This window comes from Oxyura jamaicensis, chromosome 4 (assembly GCF_011077185.1).
Source record: "Oxyura jamaicensis isolate SHBP4307 breed ruddy duck chromosome 4, BPBGC_Ojam_1.0, whole genome shotgun sequence".
Classification (NCBI taxonomy): domain Eukaryota; kingdom Metazoa; phylum Chordata; class Aves; order Anseriformes; family Anatidae; genus Oxyura; species Oxyura jamaicensis.
The window spans coordinates 2,468,201-2,493,235 of NC_048896.1; the positions used below are offsets into that span (position 1 = coordinate 2,468,201).

General features: G+C 42.0%; 2 protein-coding genes across 5 annotated transcripts in view; one reads left to right on the forward strand and one right to left on the reverse strand.

Moving 5' to 3' along the window:
* The window catches only part of HDX (highly divergent homeobox), a 62,183-nt gene extending 49,896 nt beyond the window's left edge, over positions 1–12,287 (reverse strand). For all 3 annotated transcript variants that reach the window (XR_004750339.1, XM_035324697.1, XM_035324696.1), the window contains exons 1-2: positions 12,277–12,287; positions 110–129 (exon numbers count right to left, since the gene is read on the reverse strand). The gene's annotated coding sequence lies outside the window, so the exon portion shown is untranslated. The remainder of the gene's footprint in view (positions 1–109; positions 130–12,276) is intronic.
* An 8,771-nt stretch (positions 12,288–21,058) lies between these two features.
* Positions 21,059–25,035, forward strand: part of LOC118166082 (connector enhancer of kinase suppressor of ras 2-like) — a 182,454-nt gene continuing 178,477 nt past the window's right edge. For both annotated transcript variants that reach the window (XM_035324688.1, XM_035324690.1), the window contains exon 1: positions 21,059–21,341. In XM_035324688.1, coding sequence (XP_035180579.1) covers positions 21,275–21,341 — 67 coding nt within the window. In that variant the 5' untranslated portion in view covers positions 21,059–21,274. The remainder of the gene's footprint in view (positions 21,342–25,035) is intronic.

Consider the following 25,035-nt stretch of genomic DNA (forward strand, 5'->3'; position numbering starts at 1 on the left):
CCCGAGCACGGCGCCGCTGCACGGCGCGCCCGGCGGCACGGAGCGCGTGCGGGGCGAGCCGTGCCCTGGGGCCAGCCCCCCCTGCCCCTGCCCGGCCGCGGGGAGCGGGGAGCTCGGCGCCGGGCTGCGCGACAGCGAGCCTCGAAGTCGCACGGAGCCCTCACCTGGCACGGAGTCACCTCATGGCCGGGCGGGAAGGGAGCTCCGGAGATCGCCCAGTCCGACCCCGTGCCAAGCACACTGCGCAGGATGGTGTCCAGGCAGGTTTGGGATGTCTCCAGAGAAGGAGGCTCCACAACCTCCCTGGGCAGCCCGTCCCAGCGCTGTCACCTCACAGCAGTTTCAGGCGGATGTGAGGCCCCGTTCACCACAAAACCTCCAGGCACGCCGTGTTCCTATCCTGAACAGTTCACGCCACAAGTCCCCGCATTATCAGACAGTTAATGTTGTGCCATGGTGTTGGGCAATCTGGCCTTCTCCAACATCTCTGTAGGGCTGAAATACAAGAATGTCACCGGTAGGCAGGAGAAAAGCAGTCAGTGTGTGTGTATACTCAATTTACAATAAGTTGTTAATAATGTTGAAAGACCTCAAAACCAATTTTTTGACATACTCAACTTCCACCATCTTGCCTCTGGGGTTCCGTGTAGCAGCAGATGCGCTGCATGTTCGCTCACTCACAACTAAATACATTCTTCGTGAGTAGCCTTTGGTAGTTGAATAGTAGTTCGTGTTTTGTCTGCATTTTAATTACATTTCCTCCGCCACATCCGAAAATCGATCAATCAGTTAATAACGCTTAATTTAGCTAAAGATTTTACGTTACTGATACTGTTTTCAGTGAAGTGCCCGACTTTACTTAGCTTTACCACTTTACATAGCAGAAGATGGAGCAAGGCAGCCACCAAGAATTCCCCCTGGTACAGCACATCTCCCCTGGGGTAGCTGATGCTGACCGCTCTGCACTTCCTGACCAGGAGGCACAGAAAGCCCAGCCGCCAGCTGCGGGTGAGGAGCCCACCAGTAGGCCCACGAACGGGTGGAGGCACGGCGGGGCAGGTCCCCTAAGGCCTGGGCGCTGGCTCTCATTTTCTTCTCACGTTATCTGGGGTTTGGGAAAAAAAAATGGTTAAGACAGTGTCTCAAAAATCCTCTGAAAAAGATAGTGATACATGATAAAATGCAGCTTATTAAACTTTTTAAATTCTGAATAATAGAAAGTAATGCTTCAAGGGCTCTTGTCTGACTAACAATGGGCTCACAGGTGCTCTTTCTACAGCTTATATCAAAAAGCCACAGAACCGTCTTGAAGGAGACATCAGCTGTGTACTTATGTTATCAAAGAATCTAATATGCAGACGTGGGACCACATAAAAGATTTATGGATCACAGCAACAGGAATTTGTCTCAATATAAAAGGTAAGACTGAGCTTAAGCAGTAAAGTCTATATTCAGCAAGGAGAAGAGGAAAGAAAAAAAGGATAGTTGAAGAAATACTGTAATTCTAGTGGTAGGAGTGGGGCAGAGGAGGTGCGCTCCATGACACACAGGAATTACTTTACAATATAGAAGAGTAAACTGAACATAAAGGCTAAAAAAAGGTAGGAGACAACAAGCAAGTCGAAGGGCTCCTGCTCTGAAAGTGCTGCGACAGGCTGGAAGCCATGAGCTGTATCTTGGGGACTTTGGCTCAGAACGTCACATCAATGCTTTTAGCAGAAAGCCTTAAGACCACGCGGTGCCTGAGGTGGCTGTTTATGGCAGCTGAGTGACAAGCTCCCAAAGAACTTCACACGAGCTACTTCCTTCCCTGGTAGCGCCTCTCAGAGACAAACCTTGAGGGAAAAGCTGTGGCAGGATGAAATAAATATTCTTCTACTGCAACCAGATCCACATGCTTTCTCTTTCATTAATAACAGATTTAAATTAACAGAGGCTGGCAAATTGGTCCAGTGGTTTAAACAGTAGCCCGGGACATAAAAGGACTCCATACACGAGGGAATTAGCATCAAAGAGAGACTCTCTGATCTGAGAGACTCTCTACTTTGTATTAGCTCATTAAACTAATTAGCTCAGATTACTATTAGTATCTTGGCTCAATACAGGTTGCTACTTCCACACGGTGGAGAAAGAATTCCTCAGGACGGCACTGGGCTGAGTCTTCAGGCTGCGCACTCCCTCCTTCAGGGCAGCCACTGGGTGCTACTCTCACACTGTTCCCATGCTGGTACAGAAGAGGTCAAAAGCCCTGTTTTGTATTCTACAGCCAGGAACCAAACTGTAAAATCACACCAGTCTTCCCACCCCCTGTCCCAAGCTCTTCCCCCTTTTTCCAGCAGCTCATGCCATGTTCAGATTCGTAGCAGATCATGCAGGTCTCTGTAGGGATGCACAAGAAGCATCCCATGCAGAGGGGCTGATGTGTGGCCCCAGCAGCTACACCAGCTGCTCCACACCTGAACACGTGGCCACACGCTTTAGAACAACTGCTACCACCATTTCTTGGTGTTCTGTTGAATCTGGAAATGAACAGGAAAGCCAAGTGAAAAGGCACAGTAAAATGTACCACCACTAATTTGGGCTGCAGTTTGGTATAATGATTCCTGATTGCAAATGAGTAATTTGCCTATTACCTTGAAGTAAGGCATAAAATCTTACAGCGACATGGCATCAGCCCAAAAGGGACCTGATCTTGTCATTAATTTTGTCCTCTTGTCCCCCCAAAAAGTGTCAAACTTGTGCTTGGAAAACTGTATCGAAGAATCAACGTTGACAAGTGCAGTTATCTCAGTGCTGACAGTCCTTCGCATTAGAAAAAAATTGCTAACATTCATCCTGAATTTTTAAGTTAAGTTAAACCCACAGAGCAGATTTATTAAACTTCAGGCTGATCACAGTAAAAAACTCATTCACTCCTCTCATTTTGTCAAAAAACTATTCTAGCAGTTTTCTGAGCAGTCCTTCAACCAGTTTGGAGGCTTTGTTTCCCCAGCTTCACTGTAAGAACACTGACAATGCCAAAAGCCTGGCTAGAGTCAAGATAGATGACATTTACTGCTTCATGTCTCCACAAGGCTCATTACTCTGTCAAAGAGGAGACTTAGATTGTTTTGACATGATTTATTTTGGAGAAATCCAAGTTGCCTGCTATTTATTTACTTGTTTCCATCAAAATGTGTGTGCTGTTCTTTTTGTATCAATGCAATCAGCTTTGCACAGGTAGGAGCTGCTCAGAAAAACAGGCCTTGGGGGTTAGTTGCCTGCTCTCTCACGGGTTTCCTTGATGAGCAGTCACTTGGAATGACAGCAATGGTAGCTGTCTGTTTCACAGATACCTTGTAAAGACACAGTAAAAATGGGGAGGCATAGGGGTGTAATTAAAGAACTGCTAAATCAGGGGGTTCCTCATGAAATAGTGATGGATTACAGTGTGTGAAACTTTGTAAAAATGTTACTGTGGAAAATTCCATACAGCACCTTGTCTTGCATCTACAAACACAGCCAGAAGTAGTGGTCTACTGAGATTTACAAATTTTCCATCTTCTTTGAACTTGGTTTTGCCACATTAATTAAAATTAACTGTTAATCCTCACCCAGTGCATAAACAAAGCTCCCATAAACTGAAGCTGCAAATATGTCCCTTATGCTTGTATGCAAAAAACAGCTGGTGCTTGAGGAAAAAAAAACACAGAAGAGCCTGTCTGTGTTTATACTTTACAGATTTGTTCCACTTTTTTACTTCTTGGGATATTTTTTTTGAAGATCAGGAATGTGGATTCTTTTATTTTTATTACCTTTAAGTATTTTTCTTGCAATGAGCCTTACAAATTACCAGCTTGTGGAACACATAAAAATGCTATGCACCAAAAATGAAGAGAGAGAGAATTAGTGAGTACTGGCTTTCCACCCATTAGTATTAATAGCATAGACATTTTAATAGCACAGAATTTAAAATAAATAAATAAATAAAATATTTAAAAATAAAAATGAAAACCAAACCTGTAGGGGCAGGAGGAAGAAAAGACCTGGGGATGGACACTTTAAGTATTTTTTTCCCTGCCTTTGATTCCTATGCAATTGGCCTGTTTTTAACAGCCTTTACAAATGAATCCCGTATTATTTTGGACTGTGTTGCACAGAATCCACCAGTCTACTGTTACAGATTCATTACTACAGACTTCCCCAAAAGACAGGCATTTGTTTTCCAAAGTAATAAAAAATGATGCCCCACAACCAGTAAATCTTTTTGAAGCCATTCACTCTCCTTCGGATGCCTCCATTTCTTGGCTTTCCAGGCCAGGACGCGGCTGTATGTTTCCCATTTAAATGAACTCTTCAGAGCCTTACTGCTTTTCAGAACATTACTTGCTCCATTCCAGGTTAACCACACTACCACTCTCACAACTTTTCCTTCCAGTACATAAAGTATCCTAAGTCCAATCTACTGATGCATGGAACGAAATGAAATGGGTTCTTCTCCTTTCTCGCTCACACAGTTTAGTTGTGCTATCAAAAACAGCGACTGTCAATCCATACAGTCCCCCCTGGCAATCCATACGTTCCCCCTTTTTGGTAATGTAACACCTCACTGCGATCCCCTACTCAGCTGGGAGGTTGGATCATCTAAAAGCAAAACAGAAGAAATTCTTATCACCCATGATTTTTGAAAAAAATGAACTGAGGAAATTTTGAGATGGATTCTTCAGTGCATTTATGAGGCTAAGCAGCAGTTTAGTTTTGTTTGATTTATATTTCTCCAGAGATTAAGAAGGTTTTCCTTAATTCAGTTTTTCTTAATTCAGGTCTCCCATACACACGTGTTCCTCCGTTGCTTCTTTTCTAACTGTGGACCCGCACTTTTGTGTGTCCACCAAAGCTCATAGCTATCCCCATTGTCAGTAGCTCCTCACCTTTATTTTGTATCCCTGACCAGGCTGAAAGGGCCTGCAAAGAGTTTTTTTCCCCTAATAAGTACAAGTGTTATTCTGAGTCCTAGAGAATAAAGAAAATAGCCATCACCCACCAGTTTATTCAATTATTTCTTCTTGGTTTTGTTCTCTTGCTTGGATTAGTGAAGCTAACTCTCCTCCCCTGTCATAGCATGGCAAAGGAAGGGAAAGCAATGAAACCACAGAATACAGAGTAGATTTAATTCTAAAAGATAGGGTATCATAAAAGCAAAGATGAAGACAAGAGCCATCAAGTATGCAGATAATACAGCAGTATGAAGTACATGTTCCTCAATAGCTCCACATTTATGTTGAGTAAGGGTGAGGGATTCAGAGGAAATTCTTTGAAGTAGAAATGGTGAACATTTCTGCCATAGGCATGGAAAGCATGGAACTGCTAAAACAATATAAACACTGCTCTTGCTAAACCCACAGCCTTCACACGACCTTCCTGGGTTTCCAAAAGGACGAGACCAGCTAAACATCCTAGTCCTGTCACTACAGAATGTGAGAAGCTAAAGAAATCATAGACACAGCTTCCATCCACGTTCAATTGATCCATCCATCAATTTGCAGGTGGAAGTTCAAGAGAAGCCAAAGAGGTGCAATCTTTACTGCATAATCCTGCGATTCTTAGTGTACTTGAAGCAAAACTGTCCTACACAGCAGATACTCTGCACTTAGTAGTGCTACTGTCTAAAAACTTTTGGCTGCAAACTTAAAGTGTTTAAATTCATCCTTACCTTTCATTCAGTATCTTTACAAACTCCACCACATGCCATTTTCAGAAGGCTGGCTGTATGTCACCCTGATATGCCTCTTGACATTTTTGGAAGTGGAAAATCAGCTGCATTCCTGAACTGTTCCTTGGTTTACTGTCTTTACTTTTTCTCTTTGTAATGTGAGAGTAGCAGGTTGTTTGTTTGTTTGTTTTTTGTTTGTTTTCCCTTGTCTACAGTAAGCCGCATTTTCATCCTTAACTATTTCATAAAAAATTATTTTCTTATGTGTATTTCTAAAAACACAGGCTGGTTCCTAAAGTTTGGTGAGACCAAGTATACCTGGTGAAATGTCCTCCTTGGGAGAGAACCCTTGTCTTTTGTAGATAAAATATCCTACTTTGTTTAATCCCATAGCATTGCATACATTTTGCAAAAGGACTGCAAGATTAAATCTTATCACAAACTGCTATCACTCATTAGAAACTTATCTTCATAAGAAATATGTTTCCAAAATAATCTTCTGTTTCTGTCTTTGAGATAACAATGATGTTGAAGCATTGATGGCTTGATGGCAAATAATTTTCCCCCTTCTACTAACCCTGTGATTTTACTTTATCTACATGCAAAGGAAAGCTTTGCAGGCACTTTCGTATGAGACACTATTTGTTTAAGCAATTTCTTTAAGAGAAGTCCCACTTGTGGTAGGACTCCATTCTTGATTTGAATCTGTTTTACTTCATATGTATAATCTTGTTTAATCTCAGTCCAGATAAAATGGAATGATGGAACACTAAAGGGAAGATTTTTAAGAGGAGGAGAAGGTTATAATTCTCCCAATTACTGCAGCTATCTACTGGCAATAGAGTTTGTACTCTTGGGTTCCTAATAGATGCTTCTTCTTGAACAACCCTATCTAGAAAATGCCCTTTTATCTCTCTTTAGTCAAGACAGGATGCCAAATCTTTTTTAGATACCGGCTTAGCCGCTGTCACCAATGCTTGTTATCATAAGGCAATGCTGCTCTGGTGATGCACTTGAAAGCAGCATTTGGTGCAGAAATAGAGTTGTCTCTTTTTAAAAGCAAGATAAGAATACAGGAGCACAGGACAAATGTGTTGGATAATATCAAAAGCCTTTTTAGCCTAATATCCTGTCTCTGACAATGGCTGACCGTAGATGGTTTGGGTTAAAGAATGTAAGTCACACGTAGAGTGATCCACTCATTTGTAATTCAAGCCATCAGTGTTTTAGATAATAGAAATACTCTTGTCATCATATTTTTAATGCACCAATGATGAGCCATGGGAATTTGAATTTCCTGACAGTATCAACATATTGCTATTTGCCACATGCCTGCTGGCACAGCGGGAACTTCCAGCTATGAAACCCGGGATATTTATGAAACGGGTTTTCTGTTGCTACTTTAGGCTTGTAAAGTGCATCAGTTTCATGCTGTTGGGTCACTTACAGTTTTCTTAATTAATATTAATCATCAATGTCTATCAGCATCAGTAACTAATTTTGATCCTTCTATTTCCAAAGAAAAATCAGTATTTTACATGCTATCATCTAAAAATAGTAATATACTATACACTCACATGGACATTTTGATCCATTTCGTTGCCAACGTCTTCTGTTGTAGGAATCCTGTTGCTTCATCCAGTACAACATTTCATCACTCATCTTCATTCCACCTTATTATTATCATGTACTAAGTAGAATCAAAAATAAAAACAGCATTGTTAGACTTTAAAAGTAAGTCTCTATTTAAAGGTTCGTATTTCAATAATCTCATTCACATGCCTTTTTTATTAACAGATATATTTTAGGAGTATATTTTATATTACTTGGGATGACGGTAGGTAAAAACAAGCAGCATGACATTAGTGGATATATCAGTTTCAGCAATGGTATGAGTTATTCTCTTTTAATTCTGTAGGGAATAAAATCAGAGAAACTCTGCATTGCATTAGAGAGTCTTATTTACCATTGTTCTGAAAGCTGGCTTTTCCTAAATAGATGCAAAACTGCCAGAAAAACCCTACACTAACACATAAAGATAATAATACCTGGTGAATGATGTGAAAACTGCTTGCTCTATAGTGGCATACAGAGTGACACACACAGTCATGCCACTGTTAAAAATGCAGCTGAGACCTGTGGTTTGGAAGGCGTTGCCCTTCCAGCATACGATCAAATGCAACAATTTTGAGTCAGAGTAAGGTCTGCACCACCAACACATGATCTGCTCTTTAGTCAGCTTGTCACTTGGTTTCCTCTAAGAATCCTAGTAGGAAACTCAAATGTGTATTTGTAACCAACCATCCAACAACTTAGGTTACGTTTACACAGGTACAGTAAGAGTACACGGAGAGTGCAATAAGTGTATGGGCAGATGGACAGCATCGATTCACCAGAGTCTTAGCTCACCTGGAATGACTCCAAAAATCATTTAAATTGAAAATTTGAACTGGAAAAGGTGCAATCAGTGGCATCTGGAAGGACAGCCAGACATACTTGTGTCTTTCTGACGGGATGGTTAAGATGCCAGTGGCCCTGAGCAGCCTCACCAGGGACTCCACGCACCCTATGTCAGCCCCCCAGTGCGCCTCGGTCCTGGTGTGACACCCTGCCCCGTGGGAGCAGCCACCTCTGCTGTGCCCTACAACTACATGAAGAGTAAAACAATCTTTTTTTTTTTTTTTTTTTTTGGTATAATATGAAAAAAAAAAAAAGCTGTTAGTAGTCTGTTTCAATAAATACCCCAAAGGAAAACCAGCAGCAACCTGTCATGCTACGCAGTTGATGGATTTGCTTGGCCTACTTAAATCACAGTGATTATCTCGGATTCACAGCTAACAAGAAGGGTGCAGCGTGCTGCAACACATCGAGCTTAAGCTTCCATTAACTAATCAATTTCTAACTCTGGGAATTAAAAAAATGGAGAGTCAGGCAGTGGTCAACATGTCATTCTTGTACGATTTCACAGGAAGTATTGCTTCAAAGCTCAGGTTTTTAACAGCCTACTGGAAACGGGGCTACAAAGGAGATGCCAAATGCCACTTTGCTTGCTACGGGAAAACAGCTCCATGAAACAGGCCCGTGAATGGGCCATGAAGACCTAATGTGCTTTTGTAAGCATAAAGTATGGAAATAAATAAATTAATAATATTTGTCATCCGTCATATTTGTAGGTACAGCACAGCAAACTGCATGTCTCTGATGCTTTGCGGTAGGAGAGATATCCTTTGTGTGTCTTCGAGAGGGGAGAGAAAGGTGGCTTTGTGCCATACCACAGACATATTTCTCCCTGAGCTACTTGATACATCTACAGACACGGTTCAGTGTTATGCAGGTATGTCATTGTAGTTTGCCAAAGCAGCAGCATAGCACTGTTCCCAGGTTAATTAGCTATGCCCTTCAGCAAGGATTAGAAAAGATTTGAAAGCATCCAAAGCCAGGGAGGATTCGAGAAAAGCAAACAGCCCAACTTCTGTGGCAGACTCTGTTGCCTGAGATTGTATGCAAGCAGGATCTGTGTCAGCTGCATTGACAGGACTTAATGCAAGTCATTTTATTTTAAGCAAACATTTTGCAAATTAACTTTTTGTATTTGTCGCGTCATTTGGGAAAGGAAAAAAAGGCGTATCTTACCAGCAGTGTTGTTATCTGAACCGCACAGAAATTTAGACCTTTCAAACTAAATGTCAAGTTGTTCCTATTGAGTCAAATCCCTGCAAATTTAAGATAATTAGCATAACTACTTTCCAAGCAAAACCAGGCCCTCACGCTTTGCTTTAGTGGTATTAATACATGAATGAATTCTGATTGACACAGCCCATTGTTTTATTCCTGTAGGAAGGAAAAGGGAAGTTATAAACCCAAAGGACTTTATTCTCCAGGCAACAAAACTCCTCGTGGACATAAACATGTCAGAGAAATTCTGATGAATGTTTCTTTCATAGAAATTTGCTAGTTTAACCAAGAAATACAGAGGAAATTCCGATGAAAAGCCAGCAAGCATCCACAAGACTGCTACAACAGACCCATCAAGGAGTAGACCCAAGTTCTAGAAAATGGAAATTTAATTCTGTGTTGTTTTGTCTACAAACTTCAGTCCTCTCTTTGTCAGATCTGTATGCTGCAGAAATGGCCCTGTGAAATGTTCACCTTTGTGCTCTGGATAAAATATTTGCATTTTAGCCACCGGTCACTGAACAGAAAGCGCACAGAGTTCCTAAGCCAGGCAGAGGAACAAGCTCGGGCTCTGGGTAAGCAGGTGGGCTGCCAGGAAAGCTTGCCCCGAGTTTGCATCAGCATCACTGTCTCAGTGCTACTCAGTAGCAAAGCATGAACCGTAAGATTAAAATCAAATAATATTTGAGAGCTATTAACTTGATACTGCTAAAATTGTACAAAGGGGAATGCTTATAAAAAGCATGAAAAAATGATTTGCCTGGGGGGCATTTTATTGTCAAAGACATACATTTGTGATAAGTTAAAGAAAGAATTTGAAAATGCTGTCTCAACAAAGCAACTCACAGCCTAAGCCACATCCTAAATTTAATCAACGATAAAAATCTGGATTTGGTATTAAAAAAAAATCTGTCATTTAGCAATATGAATGGATGCTAAAAGAACAATTCCTTCAATTCAGGAAAGATCCTATAAGATATTCCTTAAGGTTTAAAAAATGTCGACAGAACACACTGCTTCCAGCTCCCCAGTTATCTGTTTAAAATACTTGGACAGCATGCCCACTACAAGTTATAATACATAGATAAAATGAAATGCAATTATTTATAAAAATTATTTATAAAATTAATTGCCATGAAGTTGTGCTTTTCATAAGGCAGTAATTCCCCCCTAGGAAATTATGAGTATCTGTATATATGGGCATAACATTCAATTAACATGAAAAATGTTAAGTTTCATGATGATGTAGTGTGAGAAGCAGCAATCCAACAAAATTAGTGAGCTCTAAAAAGGTGTACGAACTTTCTTAGGAAGATACATGATTGTAGAAACGTAGACGGTTATTAGAAAGATATGATGCAGAAGTGCCAAGAATGTGGCACTCCATCAGGAAAACACGCAGCCAGTAGTGAGCAAAAGCAACGGTGTTGTCTTTTAGTTTAGAGTGGAAAATGGATTTGTAAATAATAGATGTACTCATAGTTTCATAGGTAGAGGAATGGAATCAATATTATTTCTAACTCTTTCACAGAATTTAGGTCAGGTGCATGGCTGCTCCCCTTCACCAAAGAGGTGAGAGGAAGTTACATGGGGAGCTTATAGAATGAAAAGTTATTAACCCGAGATTAGCCTTGGAGGAGTGATTACAAAGAGTCAAATAATACTGGAATATATGCCTTAGATTTTTATTTAAACTTGAGCTAGGTGCTGCCTGTGTGAGTGACCATGCCTTTAGCCAGCACCTGTTGATCCTCTGTGCTTCTGTGGCTGGCTTGCAAACTGCAGCACCGTACCCATCCCAAATAAAAGAGGAAATTGGCACCGAGGTCAAAGTGAGAAAGGAGGGAGAAATGAGCTGAGGAATCGAGGAACCTACTCTCAGCTAAGCCCAGCGAGAAGTTTTCAGCTACATTTTGGATGTCCTCTTTTAATCTCCCTGCTAATGAAAAGCAGACCCAAGGACTGGAATGAGGACTGGAATCTGAATCTGGTCTGAAAGTAGGGTGATATCCTCGCTAAAATCATTGAGCTTTTCCAGATAGAAGGCCCAGGGCCTTCTCTACAGGGACCAATAAATAGGGTCAGGTTCTTACCAGGATTCTTGTCTCACCTTTTCACAGCACTGGCTCACAGCACTAACCACCTGCAGAGAGGTTTTATAGCCAAAAATTGCTGCTGCTACTGCACTGAACTAAAAAACAACAACAACAAGAAAACAACCGAAATGGCAGGAGATGTTTTCCTTCAGAGAAAACCTTTGTTCTGCAGCTGGTGGACTGAATGCTACTGGGAAATGAACACAAGCCTGAGGAATAAAAATAGCAAAAGTCAGTGACACGGGAAATTGCTGATGGACACATAGCAGGACTCCAAGGGCAAGGCTAAGTCTCAGGCATATCTGTGTTAAAAGTGTCCTGGCTCCTTTTTTAGGAGCAGGTATATCGATACTCGCAGCCATTAGGGTGCATTTCTAATTATTATAAGCCAGGGACAAGCTCCGTTAAGAGCAGAGCTTAAAAACCAGGTTTCTGTCACTCTGAAGAGTCTGTGAAAGAGAAGACAGACTCCTCGTGCAGACCTCAAAAGACCTCTTGCAACCTTGCAGACCTCAAAAGACCTCTTGCAAGGACTTGGAGGACGCAGGTCCTAAGGAAACGCTCAGCAGTTGGCTATCATCAGAAGCCAGAGAGCATTTCAAGGATTTCTGTAACTACTGGAAACTCCTGAAACAAAGACAGATGAAAAGACTGTTCCCAGATTTTAACGCCAGGGCTGTGGTTGCCCTCACGTCACCAAGACAGTCCCTCTCCGCCAGGGCACACAAGGACAGCTTCTGGCTGGCGAGCTGCCGAGACGCCCGGCAGAAGGGAGGAATGGCCCCAGGTCGGGACGAGGAAGGGCGAGGAGGAGCTGCAGACGGCCGGGGTCTCAGATGCTGCTGTTTGTACAAACAGGGCTTCTGCAGGGCAGGCCTCTATTGTGGAGCTGAGCTCATGCATTTGTGGCTACAGGAGAGTGAGAGGGAAATGAAAGCTGACTGAACCACAGCTACCAGACTCTCAGGTCTCGATAATTAGTTTAAATCCACCTCCACTTGATCGGAGCATGTATTGTCACCATCTGAAGGGCTTAAGGTTGTCTAAGTGAATTTTTAAGAGAAAAGGAAAACATGATGTTGTTTGCTCCCCGAGCTCTCTAAAAACAAAGCTACCATTGCACATAAGGCAGAGCCGAGCTGTGTGAAATGAAAAGAGCAAAGGAAGAGTCCTGACAAATGAATTACGAGGGGAAAAACAAGTTGCTAATGCGAAGGCTCCTGGTTAAGAGCAAAGAGCAGGCTGCTGGGATGTACTAGAAACCACAGCAGGGAACATCACTGTCATCTTCTTGGGCTCTTCCAGTGTTAAAGGAATATAATTTGGGAAGACAGGTTGAAGGGGAGAGAGCTTTTCATTCTGCAGCCTTCTTTTGTGCCCGTGTTACTCGTGTTACTACAGAGAGGACCAAGAAATTGTAGCTTTGCGTTTAAACCTGATGTTTTGTCCACGTCTTTCAGACATGGGAAGACCAGGATAGGAAGTTTCATACATTAAATTCTCTGAAGTACACATGGTGAAAGCTGAAGGGAATGTTTGATGGTCAGCTAGTCTGGGAGGTAGCAGCAGCCTGCATGTTTTTTTATTTTTATTTTTATTTTTATTTTTTTTTGTTTTGTTTTTTTTTTAATTTTTATTTTTTTCAGCTTCCAGATTATTGTATCTCTTTTTCTGTTCACAGTATTAAGGCAAGAAAAAAATGGCTCTAGTCACGTGCTGGGAATATCTCGGTAGTCGCTGCACAGCCAGTCCTCCAGGCAAATATTTAGTCTAACTAAACATCATGAATGAAGAGGCTATTGGAGTATAAAGTAGGAACATAATCTCTGAGGTTTTAACCAAGGCATTAGGAAGACCTAATAATAGCAGGGCTTTGCAGAGATGCTAAGATAAAGCAAAAGCTATCTTGAGAATGCCTTCAAGAAAAGCTTTGCCTGTCACCAGTCACTTGGCAACATGAAAGACAAGCGTGGATTGAGAATCACACAGGAAAATGAAGATGACCTAATAATAATTGTTATAATTTTATGAATCTGACATCCTGCTTGCCAGCACATCCTGAGTGACCCCATCAGATATCTCTGCAAGGCAAAAATGACTCTTTTAATATTTAAGCCCATGTTCAAATATTTCTTTAAGGCAAATTTTACCATAGAATGACAGAGAAGAAGATGATGCCGAAGAGCAAAAGAATAAAGTGTCTTTTCTCAGTGCAATACTTCTCCACATCATTGCCTTGCTTGTGCTCCAGTGCTCTCCTGTTCGCTTCAGCTGGAGCTTTTCTCTCCTCTACCACCAGAGCGAGTGGCCCTCAGCAGCAACTAAGGCCCACGTGCAGCGCTGCTGGACTCTTTTCTTCTAACCACAAATGGTGCAGAAAATATACAGACCGTGTTCCCTGGAGGCATTAGGAAAATCTTCGGGCAATTTTATTGCAAAGCCTGCTTTCCAGCTAACAAATAATGAATAACAAGGGAATCTGGTATCAATAGTTTGGAAGTTTTATTGCTGTTGTCAACTTTCCTGTTATTGCTGCTTTTTTCCAAAGTAATACGGTTTACCTAATGTAGTGAGAGGCAGATGTTTTATTGCTTATAAATGGTTCTGTGCAAAGGAAGTATAATAAACACTTTTTCTTACAAGAACTATTTTCCATTTATTTCCTAGAAGAAGGGGAAAGGCAAAAATTGTACACAAATGAATAAGGATATATTGATAGGAAATAAAATATACCTCAGTAATAAATATTCTAATATTTTGTTTTCTTAAAATAAGCTGAGGCTAAAGGCTACTCAATTTAAAAATTCATATCTGCAAAGGCTTTAGACCCCAAAATAGGAGTTATGTAGTCTGATCTAATACCTATGTAGTAAAGGCTATTGACCATATGTGATAATCTTGGCATCACATTGTCAATTTGCATTAAGCTGGAACGTATTTTGGAAAGAGATTGGCCAGTTTTGACTTCAGAAATTCTCATGTTGACCCTGTGACTTTGGTGCTACAAGCCCTATGTTTTGGAAAACTTAGGAGAGAGAATCCATTTTGAGCTCAGAACAGCAGAAAACAGTGTCAGCAGGAACCCTGAGAGGTCCCTTTTCCTACTGCAAGGTACAGGGAGGCTGCCTTTGGAGATTAAGCAATAGCTGACTCAGAAGAGGACTTCCATTGCCTATCCCCTTTACCAACGTAATGCTTTAGACACATGAGCCTGGCAACAAAGCTGGATTCAATCAGTCGGGGGTCCTTCAGTAAGTTTACAAACACTTTACAATCTATATTTTCATTTGAAAATGCAAATTCCCTATTGCTACATCCCTTCCCTCCTTGCATGCCGCTACACCACGCTCACTGTTGCGCCCTGGGGGGTAGCACAGCACCAGATCCCTGACCTGCAGGTCCTGAGGCTCTACCATGTAATTGTGGCATCACAATGTCAGCTGCAGTAAGCATCTGTACGGGATGGATCTTAACCAGCTCTGCTGCTACCCTCTGCATCATCTACCCCGTGTCTCCCTAATGCTACTGGATCCCCTCTGAAGGAGTAAGTTGTGTGTGAGACTCATAGACTTTGGTGCAAGATATTCCTGGTTTGGAATTTAGTTACACTATCCAGTCACTTCTGAATTCAGCCAAACTTTGCAGTTATTTCCTGAGGAATTCTGTGCAGACACATTACAAGAAAGGATCTTTCTGTACTTGTTCCCTCTTTATGAAACACGACGGCAAACTGAAGAGATTAATTATGCAGGCTGAACAGAGAAATTATGCAGATGAGGTAGCTGTGTAACCAATCCTCTCCGTTTTCCAGCAGCGGAAAGATTTCCCAAATACCTGTATCCTCACGAAGTTTACTCTTCCACAGGAAGACTAGTTTGAGTGGTACAAGTCTCTGTATAAAAGCCTCGTCTTCCCCAGCTAGGTAGATGCAGATTTGACAGATGCACTTCTTCAAGGTACCTTCTTTTTGTGTCTGAGCTTTGAAGATTGTCGCAGTGATTCACAGGTTTGAGTGCCCACTTAGAGGAGCTGTTCAGAAGACTGTAAACATGTCGACAATATTATCAAGCAGACTAAAAATAAAACTAGACGATCCTGTTTCCTTTAATATGAAAATATATCACTATTCTCCGCTCAGAAAACCATTCACAATCTTAGTCAGAGTAGCAGCAGCTAGTTCATCTTCTACGGGAAAAACGTATTCCTGCTGTAGCTTCACAGTGGCTTCACCAAGATCAAGGTATTTACATTAGCGAGGAACTATATTATTTCTGTTAATACTTTTGGGGTCTATGGTTTTAGATACCTTTGCCATTAACATACTCAGTATGTTCAAAACCCTGAATATGCCTGCAAAAAAATGTTTTATTGTTTTCCCTAGAAATGTATCATCTAGGAAATCCATTTTATATAAACCACTACTGATGTCAAGGCATCGTAACATGCCTAAAGGGCAATTTCTGAAAAAAAAAATAGATGATGATAAAAGTGATGGCAAGACAGGATGAAGTTTGCACTGCCTCTGTCCATACAATATACCTGCTTGTGGCTAAATAGAGGACTTCAGTCTCAAGAGATGTCAGAGTGGGAGCTTTCATGAACTCTAAAATATATTAAGACAAAAATATATTAAGAAAAAAGCATCACACTGTGTTGGGTCTGTCTGGGATGGAGTCACCTTTCCCTGCAGCAGCCCACACAGTGCTGTGCTCTGCACTCATAGCTGGAACAGCACTGGTATCACTCCAGTGTTGTGTCTATTGCTGCATAGTGCTGGCACAACATCAGAACCCCCTCCAAGCCCCCAAGAGCCAGCAGGCTGGGGGTGGGCAATTGATGGGGAGGGGACATCACCAGGGCAGCTGACCTAAACCAACCAAAGGGATATTCCATAACACCTGATGTCACGCTCAGCAATAAAAGGGGGGCTCTCGTGGGGGAGGGTCTCTCCTGAACAACCGGTACACGTTTTGAGGCCCTGCTTCCCGGGACGTGGCCGAACATCGCTCGTTGATGGGAAGTAGAGAATAACTTTTTTTCTTTCTCTCTGTGCTTCCGCGCGGCCTTGTTGTTTCTTTTGTTTCTCTTTCTCCCCATTCCCCTTTCCTTAATTAAATCATTCTCATCTCAAACCTCAAGCTCTTTGTGTTGTCTTTTCTCCCCCTTCCTCTTTGAGGAGGGGAGGAGTGAGAGAGCGGTTGTGGTGGAGCTCGGCTGCCCACTCGAGTAAAACCATCACACACACAAAAACATCAGAAATGCCAAGACATATTTTTAGTGAGTGATTATAAAACAGTTTTCCTATAATGCTGAAAAACTGAGTATTTCTTGCATTTTTGCAATGCTACTCCTAATTTCCAAGCCATTTTGAGGGTGTTTTAATACCAAGTTAATGTAAGGTATCATTTATTATCACTAACACACATTAATAGAAGAGCTATACCATCTAATGGAGCATGAAAAATATAAATTTCTAACGAAGCTCCATTCTAACGAAGCTGGAATTCTAATACCAGAACTCTGACTGAATATCAGAGACTGGAGTGGGTTCCTATAAAAATAGTGGAAAATGTTAGAGCAATGAACATTTGCAGTCAACAGTAACTGCTTGCATCCCACTTCAGAAGGCAGAAAGATTCCTTGCTGTCAAGAGTTTGCAGGAACGTTGCGTCGGTGGCGCCTCTACGGGGGAAGGGGAAGGTCTGGGCCAGCAGAGGGCGCGGCGGAGCAGGCGGCCCAGGCCCCAAACGCCTCCGGGGCCCTGCGGGAGGGGGGCAGGGGCGGGCGCAGCGCGGGGCACGGGGAGCCCCCGGGGCCGGCTGCAGGGGGGAGAGGCGCCGTGCGGTGACCGGGCCGGCCTCGGCCTTCCTGCGGCGGGGCCGGGGCCTGCCGCGCCCGAGAGGCTGCGGGGCTCTGTCCACACGCACCCAGGGCCGTGTTCTTGCCCCCGTCTTGAAAACGCGAGAGCCTTTACAGCTCGGGTGGGGAGATTTGTAAAGCGGCATCAGGGAGGAGCTAGCTCAGAGCTGGGCTAAACGGATCGTTTAGCTGTGTTCTGCCTAGCTTTGTTTGGGTTCTAGAGAAACGTTCCTTTCAAAAAAAAGTAGCTGTGTGGTACCTGAACGGTACACGAGGAGAAACTGTAATGACAGCCAGGAGTTCAACAGGCATTTCCAGAGATTTTGCTATGTATGTCCACTGATAACGTAACTTATAAATGCGCTAAGCTATAAAGTTGCACACCACTTTTTTAGGCTATTCATGACTTACTTAACCTGAAATGACACATAGCTATCAAATGCTATGCCGAGGTTTTTGTAAGTTCTCTTGCTTATAAGGACCGTATTTCACCACATACAGGTTACTTCAGAAAAATAAAGAAATAAATAAGAATATGAGAAGAATAATTACCAAATGAAAGATGTAAGAAATACAAATGATAGCCCCATGTGTTCGCCATCTACGCTGTTGTGTTTGAGCACAGTCATTAACTGGAAAATCATCACTGGCCACGAAATGCACAGGAACATGCAACTGCCTCCCCGGTGACCAGGAAGATGCAGAGGACGAGGGTTTAATTAGGGATCCCAGAGATGCCAAGCAATGCTCAAAAGCTCAAGAATGACCGGCGTTACTGTGGTGAAGGCGGAGCGACCCGAAAGCTTTCAGCCAGCCCGTTCGGTCTGAGGCCGTGGCTGTCAGAGCCGAGAGCAGTGCCAGTGACCCGAGATGACCTGATGACTTGATGTAGGCCTCCGCCAACAACTGTGCGCCACGCTGGGAGAGGTCTGTCTCCTTCCCCGTTTCAAGTGCTTTACTTTGCTCCAGTGCCTATGCAGACTTCAGTCACAAAGTATTTCTCATTTACATGACCTAGATAGAAGCATAGTGAGAAGGATGTTCCTTGATCTTTTTTCTGTTGGCTTGCTGTACTCAGCCTGGAAGAAAAACGTGATCATGGGGGCACGCTGTTTCTCCTATGCTGCTATTAGGAAGCAATGCAGGAGCACCTGGGGGAGAGGTCCAGGCAGAAGCCTGGCAATAAGTGGATAGAAAACCACATGGAATAACTTCAGGGACTTTACAGATCTTGACAAGGCCTTCCCATGTTCCTGTGACATTCCCATAAGGCAGGGTGTCAGAAATAAGTATTTTTGGAATAAGAAAACAAAAAGCAGAGGAAGTACCCAGGTACAACCTTCCATGGACTATCATGATGGACATATCCATGAAGTAAGTTGGAGGAGCCTTTTTCTGGGTTTATAGAATGGTTACTGACAAGCTACAGCTCCGCGTACTGATGTGTGCAACAGATAATGAAGCTGAATGTATGAATAAATCATCTGCTTAGGAAGTTACTACTTTTCACAACTTTAAATATTTAATTCCAGTAAGAAGTACAAAAAGTAGGTGGTTGCCCAAAAGTTTGCAAAATCCCAAAATACAGAGAAACTGTGACTAGTAATAAGAAAGAAAAACACAGGAGATGAACTAGCAACATAGTGGTGAATAACACTGAAAGTAAATGAAAATGCACACCGTCTTTGTGGTGGGGGCCTCGGGAACAGGGCATGAAAAAGTTAAAAAAAAAGTCTCATTCAGAAAATGGAAGCAGTGATTCTAAAATAATAGTTTTTGAGCTTCTTTTGTCATCCAGACACAATTAAAATGAATGGAAGTATGCCCACTGACACTGATGAGCTTTGAATTCAGGCTCCATCCTCTTGCAAAACTATGTCAAAATATACAAAAAATGTCTGCCCAGTCAAGCATGGGTGGGAAATGTGAGACAAAAGGACATTGACAGAGCGTCTGTCAAATTACAGGAATTAGGGAAATAGTCCATGCAATCATGAATGAAGATATTTTCCTGTAATTATGCCCAAATACCAAATTCATACACAACATAGTTTATCCCAAATTCTTCCATGCTTGTATTAAACTCAGAAGAATTCAAGGGAGATGATCATTTCGTAAAAATAATTTTAAGAAAGAATAGCCCTAAACCAAGCAGCTTACACAGCTTCCAATAGCTAACAAATATTTATTCTGCATATCTCAATTCCAGTCCACTATTACCTAAAAAGAGAAGCATTGTGTGTTTGAAATCTTTGTCATTATTATGTCCATTGTAAACAGCTATTTAGACAGAACTAAAGCTACTGAAAGTGGTCTCCCAAAACTCACAGAGGAAGCTGACATGCTGTTCAGCTGGAAACAGCAAACAGCCTTCTTGAAGGAGAATTGATGTGGGTCCTTTTGAATAGGAGATCTGTGCTCTGAGCACTCAAAATACATCACAGAATACTAATCACACTAGTTCCCAAAGCAAAAGAAAAATAAAAAAGGACAGAGCGCATCACTGAACTGAGAATGGTACATCTCTGGAGACATGTCAGGGGGGGAAAGGATGCCTGTCTGCATCCTTGTCTATGTGGACTTAAAGAAGATCCCTGAAACAGCACAGCATAAATACTCTATTTGTATTTTATGTTCCCCCACATGAGAAAGAGAGGAGAGATCTCAGCCTGGGTAAATTAACACCGTCCTAGTGGAGCGAGGGAGACATGGTAACAATATCATTTTCTTATTCCAATATGCTGGTGGAACTTGAAACAGTACAGGAAGAAAAGGCATGGATGAAAGATTGCTGGAAAGAAAGGTGGAACTGCTTTGTTCTGCCTTTTTTTTTTTTTTCCTCTGGAGTCTGAGTTTTCCCCCCTATGATAAAATAGGGGGGCTGCATATCTCAGACAATGGCTTGAACAGAACGCATGCACCTCTCCAACCACGTGATGCAGAACACATGCTGCATGGGGTGCAAAGGATCACCAAAGGGTCCAGAAAGTGCTGCTTAGCACATCTCATTAAAATGCTTCACCTTCATCTTCTGAAAGGGTAGTAAACTTCAGCATTAGGAATATTTAAAACATTTTGGTCCCTAACAAAAGGGAGAGATTGTCTAATAGTCCCAGTGCTTTGAATCAAAATACTTGCTACACTTGTCTGTGTTAGGGTGCTATAGCAGGAAAAATTGACTCCAACCTTCTATGCTGTCATTTTTCACCACAAAATGAGAAGCTCCTAGGAGGAAATATACTGACTCTGAACGTGGCCATGGGAAAAAATAAAAATAAATAAATAAATAAATAAAAGAGTTTCCTTCCAATAGTTTAATCTTGGGTGAGACTTTTTATCCTGTGTTTGACATTCTGATTACATGATTATGTAGGCTAAGACTCCAGCAACATTTTGCATTGTAAAGATGGAGATGCTCAGCATTTTGCCAGATGCCAAGTGATATTCTGATATTTCTATCTTCTCTTTAAATTGAGTGACAGTCAGCATATTCACAATGAAGCCAAGACAATCTGCTATCAAGTTACAGTGGTGATATTTTCCCCGATGAAGATCCCAGAGCTTGTTGGAATAAAGCTCCTTAAAACTCAGTGCCTGGAATAGCTCCAGCTCGAATTGCTCTCTGTGTAATATAATTTTATATTTGTGCCAGTCTAATAAGTAGATCACTGGGTAGAGGCTTTTGTAAGTAAGTCTATACGTACTGCACCATTTCCTGGCTCCGTGTGCTCCAGTGTGTTGCAGGCTGTGTGCAGTGGGGGAGGTGCCAGAGCTGATCAAGCAGTGTAATTTTATACATTACTGAATCAGTGCAGGAGAAACCTGGAGGGACAAAGCATCATCTTGTCTTTGGACTGCACTGTAAAATCCTCCAGCTCTCTTATCCCAGACATGCTCTGATACATTTTTGCTCCCCTTTTTCTGATTTTGGTGTGAATGATAAAGTGATCCGATGATGGCTCTCGTTATGGAACCTATTAGCAAGTGGACGCCCAAGCAAGTAGTGGATTGGATGAAAGGTATGATCCTTTATTGCCATGTATTGTCTGTACTTTGGATCCTTGCAATTTACATGTCTGCTCCTGTGTTCTTTGTTTTGGGACGAGTTTATGCAGTTCTAATCACCCATATGCTGCTTTGCACAGTAGTTTTTAGGGGCACGACTGAAGAGCGAGGCGGTTTAAGCCGTACAGCATGTTGGCGGAATTTCTGCCCAGCCCTGAGTAGGGCTCTGATGCATTTGTTGGGAAACGCAGACATAAAGTGTTTGTGTCTCACGACTCCATCATGCCTTGCACAGCGTGATGTTATTATGCTTGGCTGCTTTAAATTTGCCCTGATTAGGTCTGTTTTGCTCATATCAGGTGATCTGATGCAGAGGCTGTGCAGCACTCGTGTGTAGTTTAGGGTAACGCCAGGAGCATGAAGTGCCGCTGGCTGGATGGAGGAATTCTGATCCTTTGGTGACAGGTCCCGCTTTGCTCTGGCTTCCCGGCGCCTCCTGCCCGTGCTGCCGCTCTGCCAACACCCCCACGGTCCCCGGCACCGTGGACAGTGCAGCGCGGCCGTGTGTGGGGCGTGCGAGGGGGAACACACAGGGCTGAGCACAGCCTCACCAGGGAAACTCTCCCAGATAACTTGGCAGAACGACAATTTCCCGGCACGTTTGCAGTTTCACAACACAGCCATGAGCTGTGACATGTTTTGCTTTATAATGCTCAGCTGTGATACACACTGCTTGCTTCAGAGGGGAGGGTGAGGAATCGCTTACAACGTTAAGTGCTTTAAATTTCTCCTGAGTGGGGAGAAATGTATTGACAAGGTAGAAAGCACGGCTGTTATATGCTGCTTCTGATGAGCTGTCTGTCTCGGAGACAAATGATTTCTGCTGTAAGGGATCTCCATTATATAAGGAGAAGAGGTGCAAATTTGGCTTGTACGTTACTCACAGAAATGATTTCTGCAATGTGATTACTGAACTTATTGGAGGGATGAGCTGGGTGCCCACTATAACGTCCTTAAGGCTTTCGGTGCGTTGTCATTAGTGAGGGAATGGCTCACATTTCCTTCTGCTGGGGTACAGCTCCATGCTTAACTGGAATTGGGCTGCTGAGGTGCTCATCAGAAACATCGCAATTATGAGCAAACTATTCTTTTAGAAGCACACAGTATTGGGAAGTGAATGCTATCTGAGGAATTGTATGTAGCTTGTAGCACAGGTGTTTGTCAGCTGGGGTTAATTGGGAGGTCTAAAGCAGGTCATCAGGATGGATCCGAAAGCCATTAGACGTAGGATTGATTCCCATACTCCGATGCCATTACTTGAAATCAATACCTAATGTATGGGCAGAGCAGAGTTTGCTGATCCACACCTTTATTTTCAGGATGTAAAAGATTGTAAAAGTAGTCAGATTGTTACAGTATTTTAACTTATGAGTTAATTTATAATGTAAATTAAACGTCAAAGTGTAATACTTGTTGCTAAATTTAAAAATACTCCCTGCTACTTTTTTATCCTTTTTGGTGTAAACTAATTTCATCTTGGGTAACACTAGCCACAGCATGTGTAGTACATACCAGAGGACGCAAGAAGATCATACGAACTAAAGGGTTTTAAATATATTGACTTGTCTGACAGTTACATTTCTATACAAAGACTGCATCCTGCACCCATAAGGAAGGCAGGAGCAGACAGCATTGTCAGTTTTTTGCCTCTGGGCTTACGCATAAATATAATGCAATGAATACATTTAAGTAGTCACAAGATAGGGATTTTCCTTGGTAACATGCGTGCTACAAATCCACAACCAGGAAAGTTGTACATCTACCCATTTTCACCATGCCGGTATTAGAAGCCTCTGTTTTATCTCAATGGTTACTTTTGAACTCATTCTTCAATTGTCGGTAAAGAAAAGTCCTAACAAACCCAAATAGAAGTGTGCCTAAATTAGTTTAAAACTCTGTGGAAATCCCTAACTTCACAAGAATTGCCCAATTGTGGCCACTGTTTCCCTGTAATTTATGTGTATTCTGTAGGTCAGCTCCATTTGTATTCTGTATGTCAGCTCCATTAGCTGTAGTCATTCCTCTAAAGAGCTTCGAATGCATCAGAGAGGTCGAAGTCCTGCCCAGGTAGTAATATCCAAGCGATAATGTTGCTTTTGCATATGTCATCTATACTGAAAGGTACACTCCTTTAGCAGGATTAAAAGGTACAGTGAAGACATTTTAGGCAAATTGCCACGTTATAAATGTGGCATATTATCTTTACTATAGAAAGCAACATGTTAATAAACAATGCATCTAATATGGCAAGCATAATGTACCTTTTTGTTCCTTAAAAATATGTAGGCAGTTAGCTTTATAGGTAAAGGTTGCAAATTATATCGTATTTCACAGTGAAATAATCTTTTTTATTTTTAATTGCATTTATCAGAATTATTTTAGCTATTATAACTTAGCTTTAAAAGCTGTTAGTACAGTACATAGCTTGAAATTAACTAGTAGTGAGTCCCAGCAGCATCTAGTAACTGGGGAGAAGATGGGGGGAAGACACCGCAATGATGCTAATAGCTTGAGACCTGGCTACTTACAGCGCATCCTGGTCACGGGGTGCTATTATCAGCCCAAGCTCCAACCAAGAGGAGACACCCTTCTGCTCTTTTCCTTAAGGAAATGTTACTTGCCAAAAAAAGTAAAACTTACTAGGCTCTAAGAAACATTATTATGACAAGTTGGCATCTTGTATTTACCCGTGGTTTCTATCTCATGAACACATTCATCTGGAATTAAACTTGGGCACTGCATCTGATGTGGTGGACAACCTGAAAAGGCCATGCAAGTCTTCAGAAATTGATTCTTGAGGCTTATAGGGGATCTGGAAATTAAGGGCCGGGGGACCTTTGTACAGAAGAAATTGTCTTGAGAGTGTACAAAAATATTCTGTAAAGATCAGTAAATACACAGCAGAAGGCACTGTGGTAAAAAGGAAGTTCTCAAAGGGGTTGGTAACATGAATTGTGAAGTTACTTTTAACATTTTCAGTCCATGCCTTTTTTTTTTTTTTCCCAAATTTTAAATTTCTGTAAATGGTCTTCACTTCAGAAAATGTGCCAGTATTTCTCCTGGTATATATCCATTTTTGTACATAACTCAAATGTTTTCCTGGGGATATGTGTTATGGCCTCAAAAATTACTTTAAGAGAAAGAACTTTACATTGCCTTGCTCAAGTTCCATTTTGGCACAGCTGGGAAAACAAATATTACCTGTACAGCTTGCAAGGGTATTAATAATTGCAGTATTTTTCAAGCTAGTTCTGTTTTTCCTCTGATTATCATGTGAGTGTGATTAAACAACAAAAAAAACTCATCAATATTTACATCTGTAATGTATGACCTGCAGACTTGGAATACTTGTTGGCCTATGAACCCCTGCACTTGCTATCAAACTCAAAGACACTCTGCAGTTGCTAGCACATCACCAGTGAGCACTCCTGAATGAGAGGCCATCTATTTTAATATGTATGTATGCACTATGGAAGGTAAACCTCCCGAATCTGGGGGGATTGGAGGGGGAGAGGGGAGCTATGCTACCTTGTTCCTGCCGCTCTCTTGCACCTACAGTTACTAAGTGCATGCTGGTTTGTGTTTTCATCGTGAGCAGAATCTACTTGGCTTGCTCTGTACTTTCACAAATAACAGCATTTAAAGATT